Source organism: Myotis lucifugus, unplaced genomic scaffold, assembly GCF_000147115.1.
Source record: "Myotis lucifugus unplaced genomic scaffold, Myoluc2.0 scaffold_98, whole genome shotgun sequence".
Taxonomy (NCBI): Eukaryota; Metazoa; Chordata; class Mammalia; order Chiroptera; family Vespertilionidae; genus Myotis; species Myotis lucifugus.
The window spans coordinates 4174247-4185228 of record NW_005871146.1 but is presented as its reverse complement, the minus strand read 5'-3'; the positions used below and the strand labels follow the sequence as shown (position 1 = coordinate 4185228).

Here is a 10982-nt window from a genome sequence, read left to right as displayed (position 1 = left end):
AACCCCCTGATCGGCCCTGCTCTGTGGGTGATAGAGGGCGGCGTCGTTGCCCTCCCTCCACGGGCCCTGCTCTGTGTGTGATAGGATAGAGCCATAACCTCTGCATCGGTTTTGCCCTGAGTGTGACAGTGGCTGCGCCCCAACCCCCTGATCGGCCCTGCTCTGTGTGTGACAGGGTGCGGCGCCCCAACTCCCCCCCACCACCACGGGCCCTGCTCTGTGTGTGACGGGGTAGAGCCATAACCTCCCCATCGGCCCTGCCCTGAGTGTGACAGTGGCGGCGCCCCAACCCCCTGATCAGCCCTGCTCTGTGGGTGATAGAGGGCAGCGCCCCAACCCCCTGATCCGCCCTGCTCTGTATGTGACAGGGGGCGGTGCCCCAACTTCCCCTATCGGCCCTACTCTGTGAGTGAACAGGGGGGAGCTGCTCAACCCCCTTGATGGGGCTCTGCTCTGGTGCGTGACAGGGGGAGCTCCTCCAAACCCCCTGATGGGCTCTGCTCTGTGCGTGACAGGGGGGAGCTCCCCAACCCCCTGATGGGCCCTGCTCTGTGCGTGACAGGGGGGAGCTCAACCCCCTGATCGGCCCTGCTCTGTGTGTGACAGGGTACAGAGCCCCAACCCCCCTGATGGGCCCTTCTCTGTGCATGACAGGGGGCAGCGCCCCAACCCCCTGATCCGCCCTGCTCTGTGTGTGACAGGGAATGGTGCCCCAACTCCCCTATCGGCCCTACTCTGTGAGTGACAGGGGGGAGCTCCTCAACCCCCTGATCGGCCCTGCTCTGTGTGTGACAGGGTACGGAGCCCCAACCCCCCTGATGGGCCCTGCTCTGTGCGTAACAGGGGGCAGCGCCCCAACCCCCTGATTGGCCCTGCTCTGTGCATGACGGGGTGGCGCCGCAACCTCCCTATCGACCCTGCCTTGAGTGTGACAGGAGGGAGTACCCCAACCCCCCAATCGGCCCTACCCTGATCATGACTAGGGGTGGCATCGCAACCTCCCGATCCGCCCTGCTCTGTGCATGACAGGGGGCGGCGCCCCAACTCCCCAATCGGCCCTGCTCTGAGCCCGACCAGGGGCTACACCTAGGGATTGGGCCTGCCCTCTGCCACCCGGGAGCAGGCCTAAGCCAGCAGGTCATTATCTCCTGAGGGGTCCCAGACTGCGAGAGGGCACAGAATGGGCTGAGGGACCCCTCTCCCCCCAGAGTGCACAAATTTTTGTGCACCGGGCCTCTAGTTCTTGATAAGACAAACAGCAATTTCAGCTTTCAAGGCACACACGAAGAACAAGCATGTCAAACTCATGGCCCACAACAAATACTTTTGCGGCCCAGCCAATATAACAGTATGTAAGAAACATTTTAATAAAAATTTTGTAACTTAATTTTTACAATATCCTGCTATACATAATTATTAATAACGAACTACAACGTTAACTAATGACTGATTATTATAATCGTGTTGCATTCATTTACCTTGCGCACCTTATGCGCAGGCGCACCATTTCTCTCCACTAATACTAGCAGCGAATATTTTAGCAGCCGACTGCCACGTCATTAGTCTTGGACAGACTTGTTTGGTGTGCGCAACAGGAAATATTTCGCTTTTGGATAACAAAATAAATAAGTTTATTTGTGTTACGCTTATTAATTTGTGCAGTTATTCAGTGTCCGGTAAGTTAATGTTCAAGAAAAAAATATTAACTTCTATTAAAGTGTTCTATTATTTTATGTTAACGATTACTCATTTCAGCCCTTTGAATTCAGCATGTCTCTATCGAAATAAACCTACGTTTCTATGAAAATTGAAGCTTTAGTTTTTTGCAGCCCACATAAACTTAAACCTTGTTTATTTGGCCCACACTAGCCTTTGAGTTTGACATGCTTGCTTTGGAGAATCACAGATGAAAAAACAATCATTTTGAGTATAGGCCTGGTTGGTTGTTCAGTGGTTAGACCACCAGTCTGCATACCAAAGGATCTCAGTTCAATTTAATTCCTGGTGAAGGGCTCACACCTGGGTTGCAATCAATCCATGGGTCTTGCTCACATTGATGTTTCTCTCTCTCTTCCTCCCACTCCCTCCCTTCTACTTTCTCTAAAAAAAATCAATGGAAAAAATATCCATAAAAAAAAATATCCTCGGGTGAGGATTAACAAAAACAACAACAAACAATTAGAGTATGGCAAGTAATGTGATAGAGATAAGAAAGGGGAGAAGGATAACTTTCATAACTTGTTTCTTGTTTGAGAGACTACTGATGGCTGTGCTTATCAATGTCGCCAGGACAGAATATATTAAAGAAAAAAACAGATTTAGAAAAGATGATAATGTTTGAGATGTATTGAATTTGTCATACCTGAACTGTGGTCACCAAGGAGCACATGTACACACGTACACACGTGCGTGCACACACACACATACACACATGTGCACACATACCCTCAAGACATATTTAGAATTCCTCAGTGTATAAGTATTAATTGAAATCATAGGGCAGATGAGATTACATGGGAGAATAAAGCTAGGAAAGGACTAAAAATAGCATGTAAAGAGCAAAGAGAGAAGCCCTAGCCAGTGTGCTAAGCAATTAGAGCATCAGCCCCTGCACCAAAGGATCATGGGTTCGATTCCCGATCAAGGGCACATACCTATGTTGCAGGTTCACTCCCCAGTCCGGGAGGCAACCAGTCGATGTGTCTCTCTCACATTGATGTTGTTTCTCTCTCTCTATCTCTCTCTCTATTTCTCTCCTCCTTCTCCTCATCCTCTCTCCCTCCCTCCCTTCCACTCTCTCTGAAAAGCAATGGAAAAAGTAACCTCAAGTGAGGATTAACCCCCCCCCCCAAAAAAAAAGGGGGCGGGGGGCAGAGAAGATATTACAAAGATAACTGAAAAGTGGTCAGTGTGAAGAGGAAAACCAAGAGATGTCACAAAAGTCAAAGAAAAATAAAATTAATCAAATTTCAAGAAGAGGAATCAACTACCATATTAAATGTATACATGACCAGAGATGAAGTAGAATAAGAAATGAAAACGGGCCTCAGCATTTGACAATCACTAACTCAGTGGTAACTTGGACAGTGCAGTTTCAGCAAACTTATTTGGCTCAAAGTCAATCGATTACAACATATAAAAATTAAACAGATATTGAGAAAAGTGAAACAATATACACTATTTTTTCAAGAAACTTGTCCCTGAAGAGTCAATAAGTAAGGCACTATCTAGAAAGACTGTTTTTGTTTTTAAGATGATAGAGACTTGAACACATATATAGCAGGAAAGGAGGCAGAAGAGAAAGAATTCACTACTGATATACTGAAATCACTAAAGAAGCTAAAAAGGATGGAAGCAGAATACCCTTAGAGAGAAAGGTACACTTTGCCCATCCAGACAGGCAAAGATTAAAAATAAATACCAACAGTTTTGTGTATGGGGCAAGGAGTTAAGAGTTCTACCAGAAAGCCTTTTTCTTTCTTACTGAGAAAGAAAACTAGAAATGAGGCAGACTGACAATATCCTATATAATAAAAGGCTAATATGCAAATTGTCCCCTCAACTGGGAGTTCGACAGGTAGTTCAACCAGGGGGCGGGGCCGGCCCGCCAACTGCCTGAGGCCCCTCCCCCCAGCTTGCCCCACCCCCAATAGCCCCCCACTACCACCACGCCAATAGGGGGTGGGCCGGCGGGACCCCACCCATGCACGAATTCATGCACCGGGCCTCTAGTAGTAATAATAAATAAGTTTAAGAAATTCTTAATTGCAAACCCTGAAATGGTTCTAGTTTCTATCTGATATCAACCAATGTGACTCTATGACAATTATTACATTGGGTAAAAGCATTCTATGTAGCCCCTATTCTTATATCCAGAAATGCACTTTAAAAGTAAGCAGAACTTTTTCATGGTTTTAGAAGAAACATCAAAAGGGATTTCATCACAAGCTGGCAATTGATTAGATGGGCAGGGCCACCCGGGGCAACTTTTCAGAGTTGAGTCATCATGTCAACAAGACTATTCTTCAAGTGTTTCAGATCTTAAAATAAATCATGACCCCAAAGTGATCAGAACTTCTAATATCAATCATAGCAAGAAAAATCACTTAATTACTAAACCAGAGTTTACTAATCTATAATGGGACTATCACCTTCCAACAATTTCCATTAAATTCATATTCCCATCCAAGACACCTATCTTTCTACTATCAAAATACCCAAGACACTAATTGATTACATCAGGAGGTTATTTAATAAGCATAAACTCAGAACAATGGAAGGAGACATGGTATGAAAGAGAGATGTCCCCTGAGCTCTAAAAAGGCAGGATAAAGTTATCACTAGCCTACCTCTACAGTGACAAGACTCCTTACCACCTAGATAGTGTCTCTTGATACAGTGTCTCTTGTCATGAACTATCTTCCTTCTCTGATTCCCACTTTCAGTGTAAACCATTCCTATTCTTTCAACACATTATTTTTTAGATATGTTCAAGTCAATGATTAGATCCAATTAAGCTGTATTTTGATCTACTCTTATGTTTAATTTAAATGGACCACATCTCAGACTTCTAAGGGCACCTCACTGTCGCAGCTTACTGACTTGTCTTTAACAAAAACCTTAAAAAAGACAACTCTGGGGCTCTGGCCAGGTGGCTCGATTCCCAGTCGGGGCATATACCTAGATTGCGGGTTTGAGCCCCGGTTGGAGCGCATACAGGAGGCAACCAATCAATGTTTCTCTCACATCAATGTTTCTCCCTTGCTCTCTCTCTAAAAATCAATAAAAACACATCCTCGGGCAAGAATTCTAAAAAATACACAACTTTTGGGACCATAGAGAAATGGGAATAGTAAGGAAGAGCAGACCAAAAGAAATTAGGGCACTTCTCTGATGCATCCATTAGGCTTTGAAATTATTTTAGGTTACAAGAACAGTATAGAAGTTACATTGGAATGATCAAGACACTAAGAAACTTATACTCTGGTTTTTAAAGGAATGACAAGTGAAATACAAGACCACTCTTTCCTACTCCTCTCATTTCTGCTAACCATTTCATCAGCATGTCTGGAAAACTGGCCCTACAATATCCAGAACCACCCTCTGATTTGCCATTCCTGTCAAAAACTATTCAAAAATTACCAAAAAGCTTTTATTCAAAAATTACCAAAAAGCTTTCTAAATCAAATCACACTGAATTTTATAATTTCTTCCCCACTCATCTCAAAAGTAATTTAAAGATAGGTCTATTTAAATTTTAATGAATAACAGTATTTGAATGACCTCCCATAACCAGGTGCACAGTTATGCATTTAAAATTCCTGTTAAAAATGGCCCATGGAAATGGATACCTGAGACTTGACACGTCTTGTTCTCTTTGGCAGAATATTCATTCTTGTGCCCGGCTCTGGGGAAGTTTGGACTTCAGTGCCAAGAACCTCAGGCTCCACTTTTTCCTTAAGATCTAAATTAGGCATTTGTACACCCTAAAGAATCAGAGCACAGAAAGAGAGCAGATTCACTGATAAGAGATCAGATTTGAGACTCAAGAAAAATAGTAAATTTCCAATATATCCCTAATACTCCATGAAACCAGTTGACAATTCTCCCACCAAATTGATCTATAGATTTAAGATAATCCCTATCAAAAGTCTAGCAGGCTTTTGTAGAAAATGAGAAGCTGATCCTAAAATTTATCTGGAAATGCAAAGTTTTTAGAAATTATGGAAAAAAGAAGAACAAAGTTTGAGGACTTACACTACTGGGTATCAAAATTTACTATAAATTTTATTAACCAATGTCATCCTAGTAAATTCAATAAAAAAAGAAAAGAAAATGTAAAAAGAATGTACTAAAAAAGCTTTAGTACTAAGACAACATAGTATTGGTGTTAGGGTAAATATATAGATCAAAAAACAAAACAGAGACCAGAAATAAACCCACATATTTAAAGTCAATTGATTTTCAACAAAGGTGCCAAAGGAAATCAATGAGTAAAGGGTAGTCTTTTAAACAAATAGTGCTAGTACAATTCGATATTCATACACCCTGTGCCCATCAAAAAAAACGTATATGCCTTTACCTTATACTGTACACAAAAAGAATTCAAAATGGATCAAAGACTTCAACAAAAGGCTAAAACTAAAAAGTCTAGATGAAAATAAAGAAGAAAATCTTTGTGGTCTTGGGTCAAGAAAAGATTTCTTAGTTATAACAGAAATACCATCCACAAATGGGGAGAGAAAAAAGTTGATAAATTACTCTAGAAATAGACACCATTATAAAATGAAAAGATAAACTACAGACAACAAGAAAATATTTGTAAAATCATTTTCTGATAAAGAACTTGTATCTAGAACTCAGAATAAGTATAAGATGAGAAACAACCCAATAAAAAATATCTCAACAGACACTTCATAAAGGAAGATATACAGATGCAGAACACCATTAGTCATTAGAGAAATGAAAATTAAAATCACAATGAGATACCACTACACACCCACTAAAATGGCTATAATCAAATAAACTGACAATACCAACTGCTGGCAAAGACATGGAGAAACTGGAAGCCTCTACATTACTGATGCAAATGTAAAATGGTTCAGCCACTTTGGAAAACTGTTTGGCAGTTTCTTAAAAAGTTAAACATAAACTTACCATATAACCCAGCAATTCCATTCCTAGGTATCCACCCAAGAGAAATGAAAATATATGTCCACACAAAGACTTGTACTTGATTTCACAGCATTATTCATAATAACCATAAACTGGAAAGAACCCAACTGTCCATCAACTAGTACATGGATAAACAAATGTGGTACAGTGGGGCCTTGACTTACGAGTTTAATTCATTCCGTGACGGAGCTCGTTAAGGAGCTCGTTAACAAATTACTCTGTCAACTCAAAGCAAAAAATCAGCCGAGAGACGGCTTGTATCTCGGAAAAACTTGTTAGTGGGGACACTCGTAAGTCAAGGCCCCACTGTATAGCCATATATCATTCAACCATAGAAAGGAATGAAGTACTAATACATGCTAAAGCATGGATGAACCTTAAAAACATTAGTCTAAGTCAGTGGTTCTCAACCTTCCTAATGCCGCGATCCTTTAATACAGTTCCTCATGTTGTGGTGACCCCCAATTTCATTGTTACAAATTGAACATAATTAAAGCATAGTGATTAATCACAAAAACAATATGTAATTATATATGTGTTTTCCGATGGTAGGGTCGTTCGACCCGCAAAGGGGTCGCGACCCACAGGTTGAGAACTGCTGGTCTAAGTGAAAGAAGCCAGACACAAAATCATACTGTATGCTGCCATCTATGTAAAATATCTAGAAAAGGCAAAACTATAGAGTCAAAAAATTGGTCAAGAATTGTCTAGGTTTGGAGGTAGAAGTAGAAACCAACTATAAATGAACACAAAGAAACTTTTTAGGCTGATGGAAGTGTTCTAAAACTAGATTGTGCTGTATAATTCATTAAAGCTTACTATCGGAGTACCTACAATGAGTGAATTCTATGGTATGTAAATTATACCTCAATAAAGCTGTTAAAAAATACATAAAACAAAGAGGAGGAATTTGTCCTAGCCAGTTTGGCTCAGTGGATAGAGCATCAGCCTGAGGGTCCTGGATTCGATTCCTGGTCAGGGCACATGCCTGGGTTGTGGGCTCGATCCCCAGTAAGGGGCGTTCAGGAGGTAGTCATGAGTCTCCCTCATCATTGATATTTCAATCTCTCTCTCTCTCCCTCTCCCTTCCTCTCTGAAATCAATAAAAGTATTTTTTTTTTAAAAAAGGAATTTTTCAAAAAGCGTACAGGACTTTATTTTAAATAAGAAAAAGAGCCTTCATTCCCATTAGCTTTTATTTTGTAAACCACCAAAAATAGCTGATTTTTAAACTACACCTTGCTCCCCAAAATTCTGGTACATGGAGAAATCTTTTTCAACTTTCTATGCACAGTCAACTGCTAACTTATGGTGAACACAGTCTAAAGTTTATACATAGCATACTGGATTTATCCACTCCAAAAAAAAAAAAATGATGCATCTCACCATAAGGCTGACACCAGACTGGAAAAGCTCATATGGGTAGAGAATTCTTTCATAGTGTGACTTTAAAAGAGACCCAGTTCCTTTTCCTGGGAGATATCCCAAGCGGCTACCCACTTTAGACCATTTCTTTTCTTTGGTGACCATTTCAAAACCTCCTTTGCTGGCAACAATCTGAAAAGAAAGAAAAATTATTTAGGAAAAGAAAGATTCATGTACTCTGACTCTACATCATACTTGCTAAATACAAAAATTATTCTGGGCCTAGAGTTCAAATTTCCTTCCAATAAATATCTGGCAAAACTAAAACTTGTCAACATTTTAAAGTATGGAATGAGACAATGATTTTTGGAAGTTTTAAACTTTATTATTTAATTGTTATTGTACCTACCTTAAATGAACCAGGCATTCAAAAACATTTAATGAATTTACACTTTGTACATTATATACCTTGAGAAAACTAAGCACATATATGTACTCCATATCCTCAAGGACCTCAAAATATAAAATAATACAGACCAAAAATAGACATGAGAATAAATATTATATATAGTACAAAAGAAACATAATCCCTGAAATTAGAAAATGTACCAAAAAATTTTAAATTTTAATAAAAATGTCAAGCAAACAATGGATTCAGAGGCTATTTTGAAAAAGAGACTATAATTTTTCAAAAGGAGAAAAGTTTTACATGGAAGATTATAAAGGAATAACATGGAAAGATCGGATTATAGTATTAGATTTACTGAAATGTAGCATAGAATGTAATAATGTAGGAAGTAATGCAATAAACTGGCCAATTTGGCCGAATGCTCACATCAAACCTGGCATTGTATATAATATACATGTATCAAGGCCCCCTATCTTCCAGAAGCTGATATTGTACATCTTTCACACTCTATAAAACAAGGGTGGGGAATGTCCGGCTACCAGGCCATACAAGGTCTGAGAAATCATTTGGTCTGGCCCTGCCAAGGCATTAGGGGTGAGTTAACTAAATGTTTGACCAAATAGAGCAGGCTAATTTTTAAGTTGATAATTTTGTATAGCCTGTGAATGATGTTATAAATATCCAAATGGCCCTTGGCAGAAAAAGGTTTCCCACCCCTGCATATAGGCAGTTTCCAGTTTCACTGACAACGTAATAAAAAGGACTGTGACATAGTTATTTGAACTCAAAGTAATTTTCCTTTTTGAATATACATTACTATTTTACTGTATCAAGAGTTAGGAGAAAAATTAAACAAATAATTACCACATGATCCAGCAATTCCATCTCTAGGTATATACCCAAAAGAATTGAAAGCTAGGATTCAGACAGATACTTGCATACGAATGTTCACAGCAGCATTATTCACAATAGCCAAAAGGTAGAAACAATCATCAAAAGATTAATGGATTAAAAAATGTGATATACACATACAATGAGCTTACTAATGGGTGCGTGAATGGGTGGAACATCAGATCGATGTTTCTCCCCCACCTCCTCTCTCTAAAATCAATTTTTTTTTAAAGGTGCTTAAAAAATGAAGAGGGGTGCATATGTTATAAATAAGTGAAGAAAATGTTTTCAACTCTTGTGATCTAGGATACAATTGAAGACAAAGATAAACCTATAGCCAAAGCAAAATTTTCCACTCGTGGGGGAGAATCGAAGATGGCGGCATAGGGAAACACCGGAGACTGCCGCCGTGGACAACCACTTCAAAAATACAACTAAAAGTCGGAGCGGACATCAACCAGAACCACGGGAAGGCTGGCTGAGGAGAGTCTCTTCAACTAGAAGCAAAAACAACAGCATTCCGACGCTCAGCGGAGGCGCAGTGTGGAAAATTTAAAGGTACGGCGGTGCGGTGGTGAGGGTGCGCGCGCAAAGCGGGCTGGCGGCTGAGGGCGCGATTGTCGTTTTCAATCAGGAGCGAGTCTCAGACTCTGGGCTACAGATCCAGGCGAGTCTCTAGGGACCCAGACTCAAACGGGAGAAGCGGCACTGTCTGGCTACGGCCCCTCCGAGGTTTGCAGCGGTTGTTGGGACAGAGAGGCAGAGCCCCGGGAGACGGACTGAGAGCAGCCATAGCTGCTCCCTCCCCCCGCCCTGTTGAGCCCCCCCCCCCACCCAGGCCCTGCGCAGAGCCATTTGCCGACCGCCTCAGGCAAAGGCTGGAATAGCGCCTCCCCAGAAGACAGACGCTTTCCACAGCTGATTCCTACAGCCAGTCGGCCTGGTGGTCAAATCCCTCTAGTGTTAACTACAACAATTAAGGCTTGGCTAGAACAAGACTGCGCACAAAGACCACAAGGGGGTGCACCAAGAAAGCATAAAAGATGCGGAGACAAAAAAACATGACAGAAATGGAGGATATGGAGCTAAGAATCGCAATTTTGAGGGCTTGCAAAAAACTTGTGGAGAGCCTCACGAAAACTAATGAGACCCTCGATGCTACGATAAAGAAATTAGAAAGTAAGCATACACGGACTGAAATAAAGAATATTATACCCAATAGCAGACCAGAGGAGCACAAGAATCAAACCAAAGTTTTGACAAAAAACACCCAACTGGAAAAGCAAAATGAAAAAAGAACCCGAAAGTGTGAAGATAGTGTAAGGAGCCTCTGGGACAGTTTCAAGTGGAATAATATCAGACTTATTGGGGTGCCAGAAGATGAGAGACAGCAAGATTTTGAAAACCTATTTCAAGAAATAATGGCAGAAAACTTCCCCCACCTGGTGAAAGAAATGGACTTACAGGTCCAAGAAGCGCAGAGAACCCCAAACAAAAGGAATCCAAAGAGGACCACACCAAGACACATCATAATTAAAATGCCAAGAGCAAAAGACAAAGAGAGAATCTTAAAAGCAGCAAGAGAAAGAGACTCAATTACCTACAAGGGAATACCCATACGACTGTCAGCTGATTTCTCAAC

The 10982-nt window shown here is 41.1% G+C and overlaps 1 protein-coding gene across 10 annotated transcripts in view; it reads right to left on the bottom strand.

The window, feature by feature from the left end:
* KDM5A (lysine demethylase 5A) overlaps positions 1 to 10982 on the bottom strand; it is a 105297-nt gene that overhangs the window by 77772 nt on the left and 16543 nt on the right. For 8 of the 10 annotated variants that reach the window (XM_023756731.1, XM_023756727.1, XM_023756733.1 and 5 more), the window contains exons 4-5: positions 8062 to 8232; positions 5352 to 5486 (exon numbers count right to left, since the gene is read on the bottom strand). In XM_023756731.1, coding sequence (XP_023612499.1) covers positions 5352 to 5486; positions 8062 to 8232 — 306 coding nt within the window. The remainder of the gene's footprint in view (positions 1 to 5351; positions 5487 to 8061; positions 8233 to 10982) is intronic. The other 2 variants (XM_023756726.1, XM_023756729.1) reach the window with 1 other exon arrangement.